This window comes from Desmodus rotundus, chromosome 5 (genome assembly GCF_022682495.2).
Source record: "Desmodus rotundus isolate HL8 chromosome 5, HLdesRot8A.1, whole genome shotgun sequence".
Classification (NCBI taxonomy): Eukaryota; Metazoa; Chordata; class Mammalia; order Chiroptera; family Phyllostomidae; genus Desmodus; species Desmodus rotundus.
Genome location: NC_071391.1, coordinates 104,967,239 through 104,984,815, shown reverse-complemented (window position 1 = coordinate 104,984,815; position 17,577 = coordinate 104,967,239). Strand labels below are relative to the sequence as shown.

The following is a 17,577-nucleotide window of genomic DNA, read 5'->3' as shown; positions in this document are numbered from 1 at the left end:
CTGTTTGCCAAAAACACCCTCCTAAAACTAGCTCTCGGGGCAGGAACCATCAGCCTAGTGTGCAAAGCAACACTTTCCATTAAGAATTCTGACCAAGGGTAAAAGAGATAATGGTCAGGACTGAAGAACCCAATACCGAGAATTTTTAAATGAAACTCAGACCACCACCACCAACACACACACACACATACACACACACACACACGAGCATTTTTTGTAATAGCAAAGCTAGAAACAATCATAAAATAGTCCATTCAAACAGGAAATCTTTGTGGATGTTAAAAGGCGACTACATCTGCATGTGCCAACGTGAAAATGTCCAGGCTGTGCTATTTAAAGAAAAAATGCATACACCTGAAACTAGCATAAGACAGAGTATCAACTGTAATTGGAAAAATGTTTAAAGGGAAAAGCACCATACTTCTAGTAGTCCCCACGGTGGATGTCACGTACCCCGAGGCCACAGGAGCCATAACAGGGAGGAGTGAAGAACCTGCGGTCGGGTGTAGGTCCCACTTGTTAATGGCGTAAGATCAACTGATCGGGAACGCCCATGCTTCACATGTAACAAAAACCACGAGAACAAATTTTCTAAAAACTGTAGGCTTTTTATTCAGTTAAGAGGTAGACAGATGAACATGAAAGGCTGTCCCATCTAACCTGCCCAAAGTTCACACTCCAGTCAGTCATCCATCCCACAATGCCAGAAACCTTAAAGAAACAACCACGACTGCCAGAGGCTTTTCTTCCTACTTCCTCATGGCAGCAAGTCAGTAAATTGGTTGCAAAGAAGTTACTAATGTAAAGTCTCACTGTGCCCAGAACCTCGTCCCTCCACAAGTTTCCACAAACGCCAGCAGAACCCGCCACTGCCGACAGGAGGCAGAGTGCAAGGGACTATTTGTCTAAAAGGCTACAAGGGAAGCTTCAGGTACGTTTTTGTCTTAAGTCCCTGTGCGTGTTCGGGAAGAAGCTGGTGACACCACCAAGCAGAGCACACTGTCGAATGGCTCTGAATGGCATTTAAAAAAAAATCACAAGTTATCTTCATTTAAACATAATGGAATTGCAGCTGGGTACAAAAAGTAGATAAATATGTACAGGAAGTCACAGCCAATAGAAACCAGTGGAGACCTGGCTATTAAATAGCTAATTTTGAGACAAGTCATATTTAGCACAAAAGCAATTATAGCACAAGTAATACTTCTCACAGCTCCCACATTCTGAAGATTGTCCTGGGTCTTCCGTAACACTGCGGTCTTTCAGAGAAGCAGGAATGCTAAGGTGGCCCAAACAATGGCACGGTTCTCATCTCAAATGGCTTCCCGCTCAGAGGATTACATTTTTTTAAATTTATTTTTTAGAGAGAGGGGAAAGGAGAGAGAGGGAGAGAACGTTGATGTGAAAGAGAAACATCCATTGGTTGCCTCTCACACGTGCTCCGAGCAGGGACCGATCCCACAACCTAGGGATGTGCCCTGACCAGGAAACGAACTGGCAACCTTTCGCTTTGCAGGACAACGCCCAACCGAGCCACTGGTCAGGTCTAGAGGATGACATATTTGAAGACTGCCATGATAGCAGCGCTGATTAGGCCAGAAATGGGGACAGTGACAAACCAGGCCATGAAAATGTTGCGAAAAAGTCGCCAGTCAACAGCCTTTTTGGATCGGAGCCAGCCAACTGACACAACAGAGCCCACCTAGGAGAAAAACAAGCAAGGGAACTGGTTACCAATGGTTACCCAAGTGCCAATGGCAGCCTGGTAAAGAGACACATGACCTAAAATAAGTAAAGAACCCCAGACTGCTGAACTAGACCGAGCCCATGAAAGCTGGTCTGTGACACATTAAGGAGATTGCTCATGGGAGGATGAAGGCTACATGAAAGCCCAATCACTAAATTTGTTAACTGGGATAAAATATGATAGGAAAGGAACACTTCCTTTTTCCCTTCTGAGCTACTGGAATGTAATGAACTGCACTAATAATAATTAGCTGCTTTATAGGTTACTTCAAGTTGTAGGTTTTCCAAAGATCATTCTAGAGGGAGGCTGATATTAGACCTAATAGCCGATCACCTGGCAAGAGATCCTGAAAGAAGAGGGTGACTCACAGGCTCCATGACGAGCCAACTTGAACTCCCCTCTTAGGAAGTGTTTCTTTCTGTCCCTGCAGCGACTACATGGCCACCAAGCAACCTTAGGGCTCAATACGTTCGCATGCACTGCCCTTCAACTGTCCAGCAGCCTCACAGACGTGCTGGCTCCACATGAAAGGACGTGGGCATCATCTGGGGAGAATCTGTATTACCTGCCTCAGTAGCAGTAACAGACACAAGAAACTGTAAAATGTAAGCCTTCATATTCTTGACTCGCACCCTAAACGTGCCACTCTTCAACGCTCCACTGCATGAAACTTTCTAAACCAAAGTATCAGGAACAAAAGGCCTACCTATTCCCAGGACCATTCAAATGATGCAGCACAGCACACCCCACTTACTTTACAGTGTGTGGTACTGATGGGAAGGCCGATGTTGGATGCGATCACCACGGTGAGGGCCGACGCCAGCTCAATACTGAAGCCGCTGCAGACACACAGAGACGGCGTGTCAAGCATGGAGTCTGACTTCCTGCGCGAGCTAACACGACCTCACAACTAATGCCGTCTCGCTGTGCCCACTCAGTGACAAAGCCTCCACGGACCTCTTCAATTTGCTAGAACTCTTAAAATCTCCTTTCGATCACTCCATGGGAATTCTCTTCTCCCTTTTCTCAATGTTTGAGGGTTTAAGGTTTTCTGGAAGCCCATTAATAACATTTACCCTTTATTTTGAAGAATTTAGTAAACGTCAGTCTTGGCTCCCAAGTAAAACAAAGACTGAGTATGCACAGCAATTCACTCTTAGCACACCTATCTTCCTCAGAAAAAGTTAATTCTGTTATGAGACCACTGGAGCTGAATAAATATTTGAGAAAAATTAGATTTCAGGGCCAGACAGTAAGTAAAATCTAGACAGTTCACAGCAACAAGAACATCAAAACCTCCTACAAACTGGGTTACTTCACCTACAGAGTGACTCGTGTGGCAGCACTACGTACCTCAGGAACAAGGCCTGCGTGTCCAGCTTACCTAGAGGGTGTGATCGGCGTCAGGTCTTTGCCCATGGTCTGGATGACTCTCCTTCCCCAGACCCACAGACCGATACAGATCCCAACACCGCCGTACAGCAGCAGCCATATCGGAGATGCTTCTTTTGAACGCACATCTCCTGTGTTATAAACCAGATACAGAGCAACCAGGGGGCCAATGGCATTGCTGAAAGAAAAATGAGAGCAGAGATAGCTTTTCAGGCAGAAATGATGAGCTCCAGTTTGCTAAGCAACTTACTAGTTGACCTGAGTGAAGCCTGAAGCTCACTTAGCAAACAGGTCTGTCTCACAGGAAGCGAGCGGCACCCACATACAGAACAGAAGGAAAGGAGAGCTGCTCAGGGGGGACACCACCCACGCCTGGCGGGCCCGTCTGCCCACAGGGAGCCTAAAGCAACCGGGGGCTCCAACAACAGTTTGTGAACCACAGAACTGAGGCCAATGGCCTGCAAACTCACCCCTCAGGGAATTAATTAAGTCTTCCATCTTACACCCCAAATTTCTTATCAAACAACTGGGTCCCGCCTCCATAGACAAAAAGACTTCTCTAAACAATATCTGTGTTTATCATCCAAAAAATGTCTCTGACGACAAAAATTTTACTGCTTATTTTGTTAAGTCAACAACGTTATTACCTCATCCTACCTAGACACTCGGAGTCCCACAGACGGCACCAGCACCACGGCTGCAAGCTCAGCCTTATGAAAATGTGAGCAGCATGAAAACAGAGAGATGCAAAACTTCAAAGCCACTGACCTGACGTCATTGCCCCCGTGGGCAAACGAGCCGAAGCAGGCCGTGAGGATCTGCAGGAACTGGAAGAGGAGAGACACTTCTGGTTTGTCCTGGTCGTTCCATTCTTCCAGAGAGCTGCCACTTCCTTTCCTGTTGCCCAGGCCCATCTCTGCCTTGCTGCTCATGTCCATCTCAGAGGCCGAGTGAATGTCAGACACTGCATTGCAGTAGCTGGTGTAACTGTCCATTCGAACTCGCTTCTTGCTGTCCGTGTTCGGCCACGTCAGCTTCTCCATCTCCTCACCTTTCTGCTCACCTTCTTTGGCACGGAATGAATCCAGAGGCATGCCACAGATCGCCATAGTATAGGAAGTGTAGCTGTTGTTGCGCCTCAAGGGTTTGTCACCAGAGTCTCCCATGCAGTCGCCCACCTTGGCGAGATGCAGCTTGTGCAGCAGCTCCTTGTACAAGCCGGAGTCCTTGTGCACCGTGTGGTACTGGTAGTGGCCACTGGAGTTGATGTGGTTACTGACGGCCTGGCTGAACTGAACAAGGTTCCCATTCGGCAGCTGCACTGCACCTGGTCAAGAACAAAAGGTAACACTCAACCCAAAAAGCACCAGGACCCAGTGAGCCTCCACACCAGCAGAAAAGTGAAACTATTTCCCCACCCAAGAAATTCCACTCACCGTTCGTGGCCCCATCCAGGCTGGTTTCCTCTTTCAGGTCCACGCTGGGAAGTCGCTCTCGCTCCGGCGCTTCCTCCAAGTCTCCCAGCTTGAAGGAGACGGTCCTCTCTTCCACCACAGCCCGCAGGGGCAAGGTGGCAGGCCCTGTCTCAGAACCGGGACTCCTGGTTTCAACGTCACCAAGAGACAACTTTGCTTCTTCATGCTCTTCTTTCAAGCTATTCTTTTTTTCCATTAAGGGACTTTCTGAAGGACTAGCCTTTATTTCTCCTGGAAAAGAAGGAGTTTTTGTTTGGTTTTGACCACACCCACTTGTTCCACTTCTCCCCTTTCTCCATCTCAAAAAGAACCCGTCTCAAAATATGAACATATGTGGACTTCAGAATAACCTTCCTGCCACATCTCTTATTTCTTGGGAGGAAACCAGCAATGCAGAGGACACCCGGCACCAGAGGTTACAAAGTCTTTGCATAAAGGACCAGCGTGTCTGCCTTGCACTTTACAAACCCTTTACACTTAAACCATGCTTAGCTCCCTGCCGGCCCATTCTGTAGTGAAAGGTAACTCAAGCCAGGCCTGGTAAAGGGTTAAAAATTTGGACTGTATCTAGTTTATGTTTTTAAAAAAGGAATTCCCCCCAAATCCCCTCCATGAGTTCAAGCCAAACAACACGTTCCGTTGCGAGCAGCTAAAAGCGACAACTTTAACTTCCACTTCTGTAAAACAGAGACATGCCTATGATTCTAAAGGCCACAGCCAGGTAGGAGTAATTTCTGCCCATCGTGCCAACGCCCAGTGTGCTTACATGCTCATTCGGGCATCACAGCCGAGCTACAGATTAGGAGAGACGACATTAATGAGACTTGTATCATCTTCTCCCAGACTGAGGGGAAAGGAGGTCAGCAAGTCCCGAGGCCCCACTCCCACTGCGCACGCAGGCGCCTCAGTGCAGCCGCATGACACAGCACTGCTCCCAAGGCCACTGCAGCCGGGGCTGCCTTGCTTCCAAACAGCAAACTAAACCACTGACTGAGCGCTAGCAAGTGAGAAGGGCAGAGAGATGCTATATTAAGAGAACTCCACCAGCAAGGAAAAAATACGAGATTTAAGACCGACACTAACCAAAATTTATTTCATGCTTAATTACACTACGACACTATGTGTAGTGAGGGCCTGCCTGAGTGATGCCTCACGCTTGAAAATGTTCACCTCTAGAGTGTGTGCTACAATTCTGAGACTGTCAATGCAGATGTATACATTAACCACAGCTTTCAATGTCCAAATCTGAAGTTACACACAGAATTCAGGAAATGTTTCCTCTACGAAAGCATTTTGTACCTGCCCCTTATTTTTTCTTAAGGTACCCTTAAGTGTCCGTAAGTATTCTCATTCAATGTAGGCTACAAAGTCTATTATTTGTCTATCACTGGCAAGCAATCAAGGTACAATAAAAATCACAGATTAAATGCCCAGCTTGTGTCCAAAGCATAGGTATAAAACTGCTTCGGACCAGTCTCATGTCATTTTAAGTCAATAAGAACATACTTTGGACAATAAACCCACATCCTCAAATACCCATTTAAAATTTCTCACTTTGCCAATCTAACCAAACAGTAGATTTGTATAGGTGGCCGAACAAAAATAAGCACAACATTACAAGTTAGATCTTCTGCCACGTGTTACTTACGTTCGATTTTCCTCTTCATCCTGGGACATACAAAGAACCAGACGATAAGAGCACAGAGAACTGCACATCCCACCGAGATGAGGATGGTGCCCCACAGAGGCAGTTTGTCAAAGCCCAGCACTAGGAGATAAAATGGTGCATCTTGAAAACCCCAGGGCCACAGCCCTTGCAACAGTGAGCAAACCCTCCTGTGGGGACTCAGGCCCCCCCAGCCAGCCCCACACCCTGACAGTGGCTGCCAGCCTCAGGTCCACGGGATCTACTACTGTGCTTGTGGCTGTACAGCCGGGAGGAAAATCCAGTTGTCACCTGAAACCCACGCCACTATGGCCCACTTTAAACACCTGCTAGACTGACGTCTCCAAGCTCCTTTGCAAACTAGCTTTTTTCCTTTCTTTGCTTTCCACGACGGTAGGGCTTACTATACTCTGAGAATCTACAACTGTTATGAAAAAAACAGACGGTGGTTGAGCATGTTTCATAGAAAGGGTGCCCACAGTCACATCCATCATACTAATGTAATTTTCTGTGGAGTTATCACAGCCATTGTGCTAGCCTCCAGCAAAATCCTTTAACAAGATTCTCTCTTAAGCTCATTATCAAACTAAGATAAAAAACAGGAATATTATCTATCAAAAGGTTAGAACAGTTCAAAAGGCTGTCTTTCACAAAAAGAAAAGTTTAGTGATAGTTTCACTCATAAGCCGTATCTTAGAAACTTGTCTACTTTTTGTAAGGCTCAGGAATCATTAATATTAGTCACCATCTGCTTATCACTGAAATGCCAACAGGCTCCAAGTGTATGATTAGTAACAGAAGCAAAACACCAAAGAATCTTATTTAGGCCTAAAAGATGTTATGATTTCTAGCTTATCCAAGAAGAGCTTAGTTACTATGGTTGTTCTGCTTTCTTTTGCTTATTAGGAATTAAACTACTTATAAAAAATAGAAATCCTCTAGCACCTCCAAAATTACTGTTTAAAAATCAGATATAAGTTGAGGACCTCCAAAATGAAAGTTTTACAGGGACCACAGCATTTCCATTTTAATTCCTGCTATCAAGCCTGATCATGTAGTATAGTCACACAAACTAAAATACAGATAAAATTCAATCTACTTCCAACACAATTTAAATTGGCCCATGTTCCATGTCAAAAGGGGGAAATGAGACTACTTTTTTATTGTAAATAATCCACAAAGGTCAGAACAAAAATATCCAAGTTCCCTTTTCAAAAATGATATGAAGTATAGTTTCTAATTTCACTGAACTATGAGTTTTGTTGCCGCTCACTACATAAAACACCAGCGCTCAGAGCCTCTTGGAAATGTCTTAGTTTAGCATGAAGAACCCAACTGAAAACAGAATGGAAATGCTGCAAGCAAGCTTCTCTGTGCCTGCACTATTTGGTAAGGAGGCTGGTATGCCCTAAGGAAGACCAATATTCTCATAAAGGTGTCCATTTTCTCTCCTGACTACTACTAGAATAAAGACAAAGGTTAAATATACTTAGCTAACTCTGTTTTTGATTGGTGATATTACTTCAGTGAGGTAATCCATTAATGAGAAATGAAATCATTTTAGTGGGCCACAAGTATTAAAAAAAAAAAAAAAAAACTAAAGTAAAAAGAATTACTTGAAAATAGGAGAGCACAGCCTCACTGTGAAGTCACATAGCTTCCAGACCCTCCCCCCCCTCCCTGCTGTAGGCACGTGCGTCCTGGGCAACAACACACGTGCATTTCGTCCAGTGCATCCGTCAAAAGTCAAAAGCACTGACTTAAAGGTCAAAGATCCTCACGCCAAATGATTCTAGACGCACAACTGAGCTGATCAACACAGGTTCAGCCCTAACGGACGAGTCACAAGTTGGCAGTCCTTTTCAGTTGCTAAATTAACATGCATCATAATTTAACCCATAAATTGCCTCAGCCCCAACGTAATCAGTATTTCAATCTTTACATTCTCACAAATTACTCTTCCTCTTAGCTGCATGAATTCTTCTTCCACGTGCACTTAGACCAGGTGTTACACATCCCAACTCTTCTCATTCGAGCAGGTTCGGGGGAGTAAATTTAGTACTTAGAAACAAAAGTAGCTCCGTGTGGGAGAGAAAAATGAGAATATCCAGCACACCAGTGCTAAATGGCTGATTACTGGAGACCGGATTTAACTAAGGTCTCTTCAGCAGTCGGCAGTTGAGGCCCGTACCAATGCCAGTATTTTTAGCACAGACAGGAGAAAGGGAGGGAGAAGACCGTATTATCTTGGGTCCTGTGAAGACTAAAGAGTAAAGGTCTGTTGTGATTTAGAATCTGAGCAGGTCTCTTTGGTTGAAAAACTATCTAGGTTAACTCAGCATACACTAGCCTGCAGCCTTCTGCAATGGGTGCAGGCCAGCCACCTTCTAGGAGATTTCAGCCCTGTAAAGCAAAAAGGGGTAAATCGGGCATTTAATGCAAGTTTTGTAAATAACTTTAAATTTACATCTAAATATTTTGATATGTACTTACAAGGTGCTCCAGTATACATGATGGAAAACAGGTTTATTCCAACCGTGCAAGCGTAGAAAACTGGCAAAGCTCGCAAACCATTGGGAACTGGATCTGCCTGTAAAATAACGTTAAGATTAACACCTCGGTAAGTTGTGAAAATTAACCCGTATCTACAGAGTCTGGTAAAAGGGCAGGTTCGGGAATTCCGGTGCCCATACCTGTTTCTTCACACTAGTTCCCGAAGCCGGTTAGGCTTCTTCTACCTCTGTTCCTGGAAGTCCGGCCAACAGGGCTGATCCCCAGCTCCGTGAATTTACATTTATGTTTGGTTTTGCAGGGCAGGGGGGTGTTAATTTTTGTTTGGTTGGTTTTTTTGCCCAGGTTTTAACAAGACTACCTATACCAGTGACTGGCAGGCAATGTCCCAAAAAATCAGTTTCAACATCCAGGGTTCTAAGGTCCCTGTTGTCCAGATATAAAGCTAAGCACACGCCTGCAGGTGCACCACAGTTATAAGAGGCATCAAGAAGCAGACCATGAGATGTTAGAACATTTCCCACCTGACTACGTACCTGCAAAGACTTCTTTAAAATACAGTATGTGGTAGAATACACCTACCTATTAACAACCTCCTCACCTAGATACCTGGTAAGTACACCATTAGTAATGATTTACCAAAGTGCTAAAATAAAAACCAATCACACACTAGATTACCCATCATTCAACTGACTGGGCCAAGCACTATTCTAGGTACTGAAATACAGAAGTGAATGAGACAGAGTTCCTGCTCTCAAAGAACTAACAATTACATTCTAGCACAGGGTAATAATACCAAGTGCTGACTAAAGGTATAAAGAAAAGTAAAGAAGGGTAGGTAAGGGGGCAGTAATGGAAGGAGGCGGACATTTTAATTCAAAAAGGGGGGATGAGTATCAGCGGAGCAAAGACATAAATGTGTAAGTCAACAAGCACATATATGCCTGGGGAAGGGGGCGGGGGCGGGGGGGGGGGGGTGGTGTTGGGGGAGGAAGGGGGCGGCAGGACATTCCAGAAAACAATGTCAGCAAGCGCAAAGTCCTTGAGGCAAAAGCCTGAAGTATTTAAAGAACAGCAAAGAGGCCAATTTTACTGGAGACAAGAGTTCCACTTATAAGAAATGTGTATTAATTCCACAGGAAAACACTGAAGTCAAACATTCTGAAGAGCATGGGCCTGAACACATGGAAAGGCTGAAGGTCTATCTTAATCACAATCCAAGGGAAAATCTTGGGGAGGAAGAGACAGAGGGAAAGACCCAAATGTGGTCCTAAAGCTTCCGGTAAGATTAACCAATACACTGGGAAGAGGGAGGCAGTGGCTGAAGACCTCGGAAACAAGAAAAAGATGCCATTCCACATGAGTGGAGATGGGCCCTCACTGAAAAGCATGCTGGAGTTTCAGCTCGCTTACCTACAGATCCATAGCCAAAGTGCAGACGACAAATGAGCTATAGAACCTAGGCACTGTTAAAGCTCCCTCGAGCAACTCAACACTGTGCACCACCCCCCGAGGGTAGTCGACAGGTTATGAACCTGAGGTGTACACACCTTTTCCTTTTAGAACTATCCATGGTTTTAAGAAAACTCTCCAAGGGACTTAAGACCCCTACCCCAATCAAAACCCACTAGGGTTCCCACAGATTGAAGTAGGGACTTCTCTTAACAGATTTTCAAATATTTGGTATTTTGGTAACAAATCAAACTGTAACTGGTTGGTCAAAGAGGAAGTAGCCCATGTAGTTGTTTATTTTTCTGTACAGCACAACTACATATTCCAAGATAACCAGTAATAGATTACCTGGGGGTAGGAAAGGGAATGAATGACACTAATAATTTATTATGAAATGATAGGCTCATGGTTTTAACAAGTCACGGTTCATAAAAGGCTAGGAAAAGGGAAAACCTCAGCAACCTGGCTCTCCCTTTTAGTCCAGACTCCTCAGTCACTCCCAAGAGGTAACCAGGACTGACAATTTTATGCAATACTTATTACCCTGTGGCCCATCTAACACTCCCTTAAAACTTTTTTACATTTGTTTTTTATTGTATTTTTCCATTACCATTTATTCCTCTTATACCCTGCCCCCAAAACTTTACCTGGAAATGTGTCTCATCATCCATTTACGTGGGTCAGGAAAGGGGTCTCCATAACCCTCCCATCTTTAACCAGAACAGTTTTATATTTTACATACTGAATGGTCCAGTAAGTTTTGTCTAAAGAAAAGCTTCCTCTGAGTTTGAAAAGATGTCCTAGATATATTCAATGTGATTCCTAATAAAAGGGAGAATATGAAAGACCCATTTTCTTTGACTAGAATTTAAATACCCAACAGGAAAACTTTCCCTTCCCCTATTCCTGTTTATTGCCCCAACCCTTAGAGAAGTATCTCATCTCCATTCTGTTTTTCCTATTATACTACTCAGTGCCCTTGGAACAGACATTTACAGAATAGAAACTTCTTAAAAAGCAATTTCAGCCCTGGCTGGTATGGCTCACTGGACTGAGTGCTGGCCTGAGAACCAAAGGGTCGCCGGTTCAATCCCCAGTCTAGGGCACACGCCCGGGTTTTGGGTCCAGGCCCCCAGTGGGGGGCACACAGGAAGCAACTAGATATTGCTATTTCTCTCCCTCTTTCTCCTTCCCTTCCCTTCTCTAAAAATAAATGTTTAAAAAAAAAGTTTCAATGACAATTTCCAAAACAAAAACTTAGGTTGGAAGATTTTAACAGCCAGAACCCCCAAAAGTCACCTGAGGGTGTTTTCTTGAGATTTAAAACCTACCTTACCAGAAGTATGCACACTCGCACACTCATTGCCTGAAAATGCATGTTACTGCTACACTGGACACAGAGCGGCGTGCAAGACCAAGCAGCCCAGGGCAGGAAGATGGAGGGGGTTAAAGGTGAGGAAGATCCTCAATGTTGTTTTAAAACACTATTTCAATCACTCTTGATCATGTCCGCCCTCATACCCAAACAAGGAATACAGGGTTAAGAAGTTAATACATCTAACTGAAGTTCTCAGTAACGGGGGGTAAAGATACCTGGCATGCATTCTTCAAACAAGAGGTCTGTGCACCTCAAAATCTCCCTCTGTACCTCAGAGTTCCACCACTCCCTGGAAAGAAGGCAAGTTTTCTGTCCAAGACCCACAAAACCTCTCCAGAATCAGATGCATCTGCTTCCCAATAACCAATCGACAGAGACGTGGTGTAAAACCTTTACATGAGCCGGACCCCTCACAGGGGACCCCGTCAGTTCCCGGGGTTCTCTGGTGTGAAGCTGTGCGACTCTACAAGAACCCTGCAACCTCGTCTGGTCTGGGCCTAGCGGGAAGCCTCCACTCCGGGCACCGCGCGTGGTGATGAGACAGCGGTGGGAGGGGAGAGTAGGAGCAGCCGTGTCAGCTTGCTGTACAAACGGCACCAAACTCCGACTGAGTCAGTAAGTATCAATGAACTGCTTCCACTTAAATTATTCCAGGCTGCAGACGTTCTAAGTTTTCAAAGTACTGAACTGCTTTATTCTGCCAGACTCATGCCATGGGAAACAGCGATCAGGAATCGGTTCACCAGTCAGTTTCTATAGAGAAGAGGTTCACATCCTTCCCTGGAGAAGCCTAGAACCGGACCCAACAAGTGAGTCTAAACATACTCTTACTCCTGAGGATTAAGCTACCTATCTTCCTTCACTCAGATTTCTACAGTTTAGAAGCATTTTTATGCACTTACAATGGACGATTAAGAGCTATTCACCTCAGAAAAAGGACAACTTTGTTTCTTTAGAAAAATGCATTTATTCTTGCTGTAACTCAGTCCAATGACAACACCCTTTCTTGTCCACTTTGGAGCCAGCATCAGACTCCTTGATAAAAGAAATGCTGTCGGGTCCCTGAGAAGGGATTTTCAAGTGGACAGGAAATTAAATGGCTGTCTGGATTATCTTTCTGGCCAAGAAAAACAAAACAAAACTACTCTTACTGGTTCTTTTTACCTAGCGGGAGAAATTAGAGTCCAGTCACTGTGGGAAGTAGACTCCCCACCTAGAAGCTTATAAACAGGTTATGATAATCAGCTCTGCTGAGTTAACTGTAGACCCGCACTACTCCACTTCGGTGGTGCGAAGAAAAAGCCACAGTGAACACTGTGACTTGCTGAACCCCGAGCTTAGGATTCGAAATGGTCTGCACAGTGGTGGTTTAAAGTAGTAATCTGCTTCACTCCTGTGTGGGACATAAAACTGAAACTCAGAGAGACTGGCAGCAATGCCGTGGCTGCCAGAGGAAAGCGAGAGGGGGTAGAGGGGGGCCCAACATACAGTGACAGAAGATGGTCTGACTTTAGGTGGTGGGCGCACAGTACAAGACACTAGTATCATAAAAATGTATACCTAAAACCTGTATGATCTTATTAACCAAGGTCACCCCAATAAATTTAATTTTTAAAAAAATCCTATAAATAATCTGCATACAGTTAGACAAAGCAATCCTAAATACACTTCCCCAATTTTCCACTCCCAGTCTCTCATTCCTTGGCACAACACAGCACTCATTCAATTCTCCCTCCTGACGCCCTCTTTGGTACAGAAAGCTTGCTTCTCTCAGAGAATACAGCAACATATAAAGGGGGTACAGACCATAAAGAATTTTTCAGCTTTCCAAAGCCATATACCACACATCAATCCCATTTGCAAGAATGCTATTGGTTTGAATACCACTGAGTGTGACTCATTAAAGGTCATAAAAGGGGGTGAGGGGAAGGGAGGAGAGAAAGATTACCTTATGGAGGATGAATGCCCGAACAAGGAAGAATAAAATTCCAGACATGATACCAGAAAGCAACGGAGAAACGAACCAAGACATCACTGGAATAGAACACATGAAGAAAAATGTCAACTAATGAAAAACAGGAACCAAAACACAATTTCAACTTCAGTATTGTCTTCAGAATTCTAGTGTATCCCTCCCTTTTATACAATATACTCCCGTACAGAATACCCTGGACCATGCCAAGAATAAAAATTAAGAAGCCATTCTGAATTAAACCTACCAATTTTTACCAGTTCAGACCACTTGACACCGTCCTGCCCTTTTGCCACAAGAGAGAAACCAATGGTCGCACCAACAATACAATGGGTCCCAGAAATGGGAAGCTTCAAAAATGATGCCACTAGTTGCCACACAGCAGAACCTGAAACACAGTCAAGTTTTATTTAGTAAATGGCAAAATTCCATTATGTACGCAGTGCAGTCTCACGTGGAAAGTACAGGACAGGCATCTGCTCACCCAACACAGAGGATGACATGCCACAGAACTCACCAAACATGGCACTGACTGAGCCGGCCATCAGCAGCTTCTGGCTCGATTTGTACATGGCTACGTCGATCAGGCCCTTCCTGATGGTCTCACTCACTTTGGCTCCCAGCAGGACAGAGCCCACGGTCTCAAAGATGCTAGCCAGGATGCAGGCCTGCTTCAGGGTCACCACCCCAGAACCCACAGCTGTGCCGAACGAATTCGCTACGTCATTGGCGCCCACGGAGAAGGCCAGCACGAAGGCGATGATGAAGCCCAGGACCAGCATCCACAGGTAGTCCACCAGAGGGCCGGCGGCCACGGTGCTGGCCACCAGCGTGGTCGCGGTGGTCGCCATCCTCAGAGCAGCGGCCTTAGCTAACAACTACTGCGCGGTTTCAGGCGTGTAAACAGAATGAGTATGAGGTATCACAAACGCTCTAATAAATAATATATATTACATAAAATTAAATACTGTAAACTGCGGCAGACACCGGGCTGGTCACTGCTATACGCTGCGCGCGGGTGTCTGCGGTCCGGGACGCCTCGGGCTCCGGGGGACTAGCGGCGCGGCGCGGAAGGCCATGGCAGGGACGCGCGGGGACGCGGGATCATCCTGGGGGGACACGAAACCACGCTGGCGTACGCCCACCGCCCACTGCCCACCGCCCGCGGCAGGACTCGCGGCCAGCACGTGGCCCGCCCCTCCACGCACCCGCCCCGGCGCCCACGGCGGACACCGGAACAGGCAGCTCATGCTCCCGCGCGCCGGGACCGCCAAAAAAGGCCACGGTCTGGGTGGAAGTGTACAGGCCCGAACCCCACCCGGGAGAGAGCGCCGGTCATCGCGGCGCCCCACTCACCACAGGAGACCAGGGCCAAGCGAGGACGGGGAGGTCCAGGCGGCGAGCACACAGCAGGAGGGGTTGGGACCTCCGGGAAGCAGCGAAGTCTCAGCAACCGAGGAGGACAAACCAGGAACGCACGCCGGCAGCCATCACCCAGACTGCACCCCCAGCCACCGCACCTTATAGACTGCGCGCAGCCCACGTGACCCGCCGCGCCCGCGCGCGCGCGAGAGCCCGGAGCTCCGCCCTCCCAGACTCCAGCCCGCGGGCGGGGCGGGCCCAGCGGGAAACCCCGCGTGGGCGCTCATTGGCCAGTGGGGCGCCGGAGGCCAGGTCCCCGTGAACAGCTGATCTCACGGGGAGGAGGCGAGCTGCCGCGCCCGGCGGGTCTCGTAGCACAGCAGGTTGACTGCGGGGGTCGTCTGCGGGGTCGTAGCGCCTGTGACCACGATTGTTCCTGGCTTCTCCCTTAAGCTCCGGTTTTACGGAGCGGGCTGTGCGGAATCCGCACTTCCAGCGCATCTGGAACCCGCCGCGTCCAGAGGCCACACCTCGTCGGTGACGCTGCGGGTCTAGTCCCTGCATGTCATCGCCCCTGTGATGCCCTTGGCGGGACTGGCGCTGCCCCGCCCCGGAGGTGGGAGACGCTCACACGTTGGCTTTGCTCCCGCAGCCGCGCACGGGGTGGAGGTAGAATGGTCAGCCACGGGAATATGCCATCCGCGACAGCTGACGGTCCCCTCGGCACGCTCCGGGTCACCGATCCCCACGAACGCCTGTGATTTGTGCGCCGCAGCGGTGTGTGAAAAAGAATACCGCTGCGGAGTCCAGTCCTGACTCCTGCTCGCTGCACTGCGTCACCCAAATCTCCCGCTGCGCCCCGAATGGCAGTTGTTAGAGATCAGTACCTGCCTTGTGGCGGGAATTCAGTGTCTCTGTGTCTGAGTGTGACTAGAACTCAGGGCGTTCAGGAAATGCTAATTCCTGGTTCGCTCGTTCCCAGAATATACCTGTTTTAGGATGTAGAAAAGTATGGAAGGCCTTGTGAGAACCCGGAAGATATATTGACTTCTGGTCTCTATGTGCTCTATGGTGTGGTTTTCACATTAATAAAATTTGCTCTGCCATTTGGTGGCATTTCATCATACATCTTGAGATTAAGACAACCAATCATGCCGTGGAAGAGTAAGATCGTGGTCTCTTGTCAGGGTTGTAGTGAGACTAAAGAATTCCAACCAGAAAGACCAACCAGGCTTAGAATGTTCTAGAGCCCTCCCTCTCCCCTTGCCATCTCTAGCAGCTGCGCACTGAAGAGATAACAAAGATACTCTAAGTCGTTGCTATGTCTGAGCCATCTGTGGAAGCTTAAACTCCGCCTGAGCATCCTCTCATCTACCTATAATGGAGTTGTGTGAGTAATTTACAAGGCTCTAGGGCTCTAGGTCCCAAGGTCATGTCCTGAGGAAGAAAGTACTTGTCCGGGAACACTGATCCAGGAGTGCAATTCAGATGCAATTGTGGCATCCACCCTCCTCCCTCCACCCTACTTTTTTTTTAAGGTTTATTTTTTTCCTCATTCAACAGAGAGGGAAGGCAGACAGAAACATCTATGTGAGAAAGAGACACCATTGGCTGCCTCCTGTACACACCCCAACTGGGGATTGAGCCCACAACCTGGTCAGTGCACATTCCTGGGGATGTGCACTGACCAGGAATCAAACCCGCGACCCTTTGGTTACAGGATGATGCTCCAACCAACCGAGCCATGCTGGCCAGGGCAACCCTACTTCATTTCAAGGTTATGAAAAACTTGAATAAAAGGAGCTCAGAGTTTTGCCATTTAAAACAATTTTCAAAGCAGTTATAAGGAAATTAACTAGAACTATTCCCACTATGTTTTTTCATGGGCGTCCATGGGCGTAGTTTGGTCTATCTGTGGTGTAGCTCCTAAACTTGGCAAACACTTGCTGGACAACCGCTGTGTGAGGTGGTGGAGGTGGTGGGGCAGCCATTCAAATATCCATCCAGATGATTATCCATCCAGCCCCTTCCAAGCCCCTTGGGTGGGTTTGAGGGAGTGGGAGATTCCAAAGAACTCACCTTGCATTACAAGTGAATTCTGCCCATGTCTTCAGGCTCTAGAATGATCTTATCCTTTCCCCTGTTCAACTCAGCACCTCTGCCAACCCATGTAAAAAGGGGAAGTGAGGTGAGTCCTTACCACCTCACCTGGGGAGAAATGTCTTTAGAGACCTGGACTGGCCTTATTCTGGATGCCTTTATCTTCCCCTAGGGGAAGAAAAGTAGGGCTGTGCCTGTGGAGAGAAGTTACAGTGCCTTGAAAGTGGGGAAAAAGAGGAGGTGTGAGGACCACGAGTTCGCACACAATGACACTGGGTTCTGACCTTGTGGCTGAACACGGGAAAGAGGGCAGAGGTCCTAAGGGGATGTTAGAATCCAGGTGTTGGCACACTCTCTAGGACCTCAGTGAGGCCGTTTGGTCCACTGGTTAAACACAGACTGTAAATACCACAGGCTCTGCCACTCACTAGTCATGTGACTATAGCTGCGCCCCTTGTGATTTTAATCCTCCTATATTTCAGAGAGCTAGAATTTTAATTCTTAATTTATATACAGGTGTAG

General features: G+C 46.9%; 1 protein-coding gene across 1 annotated transcript; it reads right to left on the bottom strand.

Annotated features, from left to right (window-relative positions):
- Positions 1 to 221: 221 nt before the first annotated feature.
- Positions 222 to 15,450, bottom strand: SLC20A1 (solute carrier family 20 member 1). Its single transcript, XM_024558478.4, has 11 exons — positions 14,950 to 15,450; positions 14,111 to 14,702; positions 13,841 to 13,981; positions 13,570 to 13,655; positions 8,774 to 8,870; positions 6,263 to 6,382; positions 4,576 to 4,845; positions 3,908 to 4,466; positions 3,132 to 3,317; positions 2,502 to 2,586; positions 222 to 1,702 (listed from the first exon to the last, which is right to left on the bottom strand). Exons 2-11 carry the CDS (start codon positions 14,442 to 14,444, stop codon positions 1,547 to 1,549), a joined length of 2,034 nt encoding a protein of 677 aa, XP_024414246.2. The 5' UTR covers positions 14,445 to 14,702; positions 14,950 to 15,450; the 3' UTR covers positions 222 to 1,546.
- Positions 15,451 to 17,577: the final 2,127 nt, after the last annotated feature.

Excerpts from the sequence above, each read along its gene's own strand:
- SLC20A1 (XM_024558478.4), bottom strand. The coding sequence starts at position 14,444 with ATGGCGACCACCGCGACCACGCTGGTGGCCAGCACCGTGGCCGCCGGC. Across the intron at positions 8,871-13,569 it reads GGGCATTCATCCTCCATAAG|GCAGATCCAGTTCCCAATGG; the intron begins GTAATCTTTCTC and ends GTTATTTTACAG. Across the intron at positions 3,318-3,907 it reads CACGGGGGCAATGACGTCAG|CAATGCCATTGGCCCCCTGG; the intron begins GTCAGTGGCTTT and ends TTTTTCTTTCAG.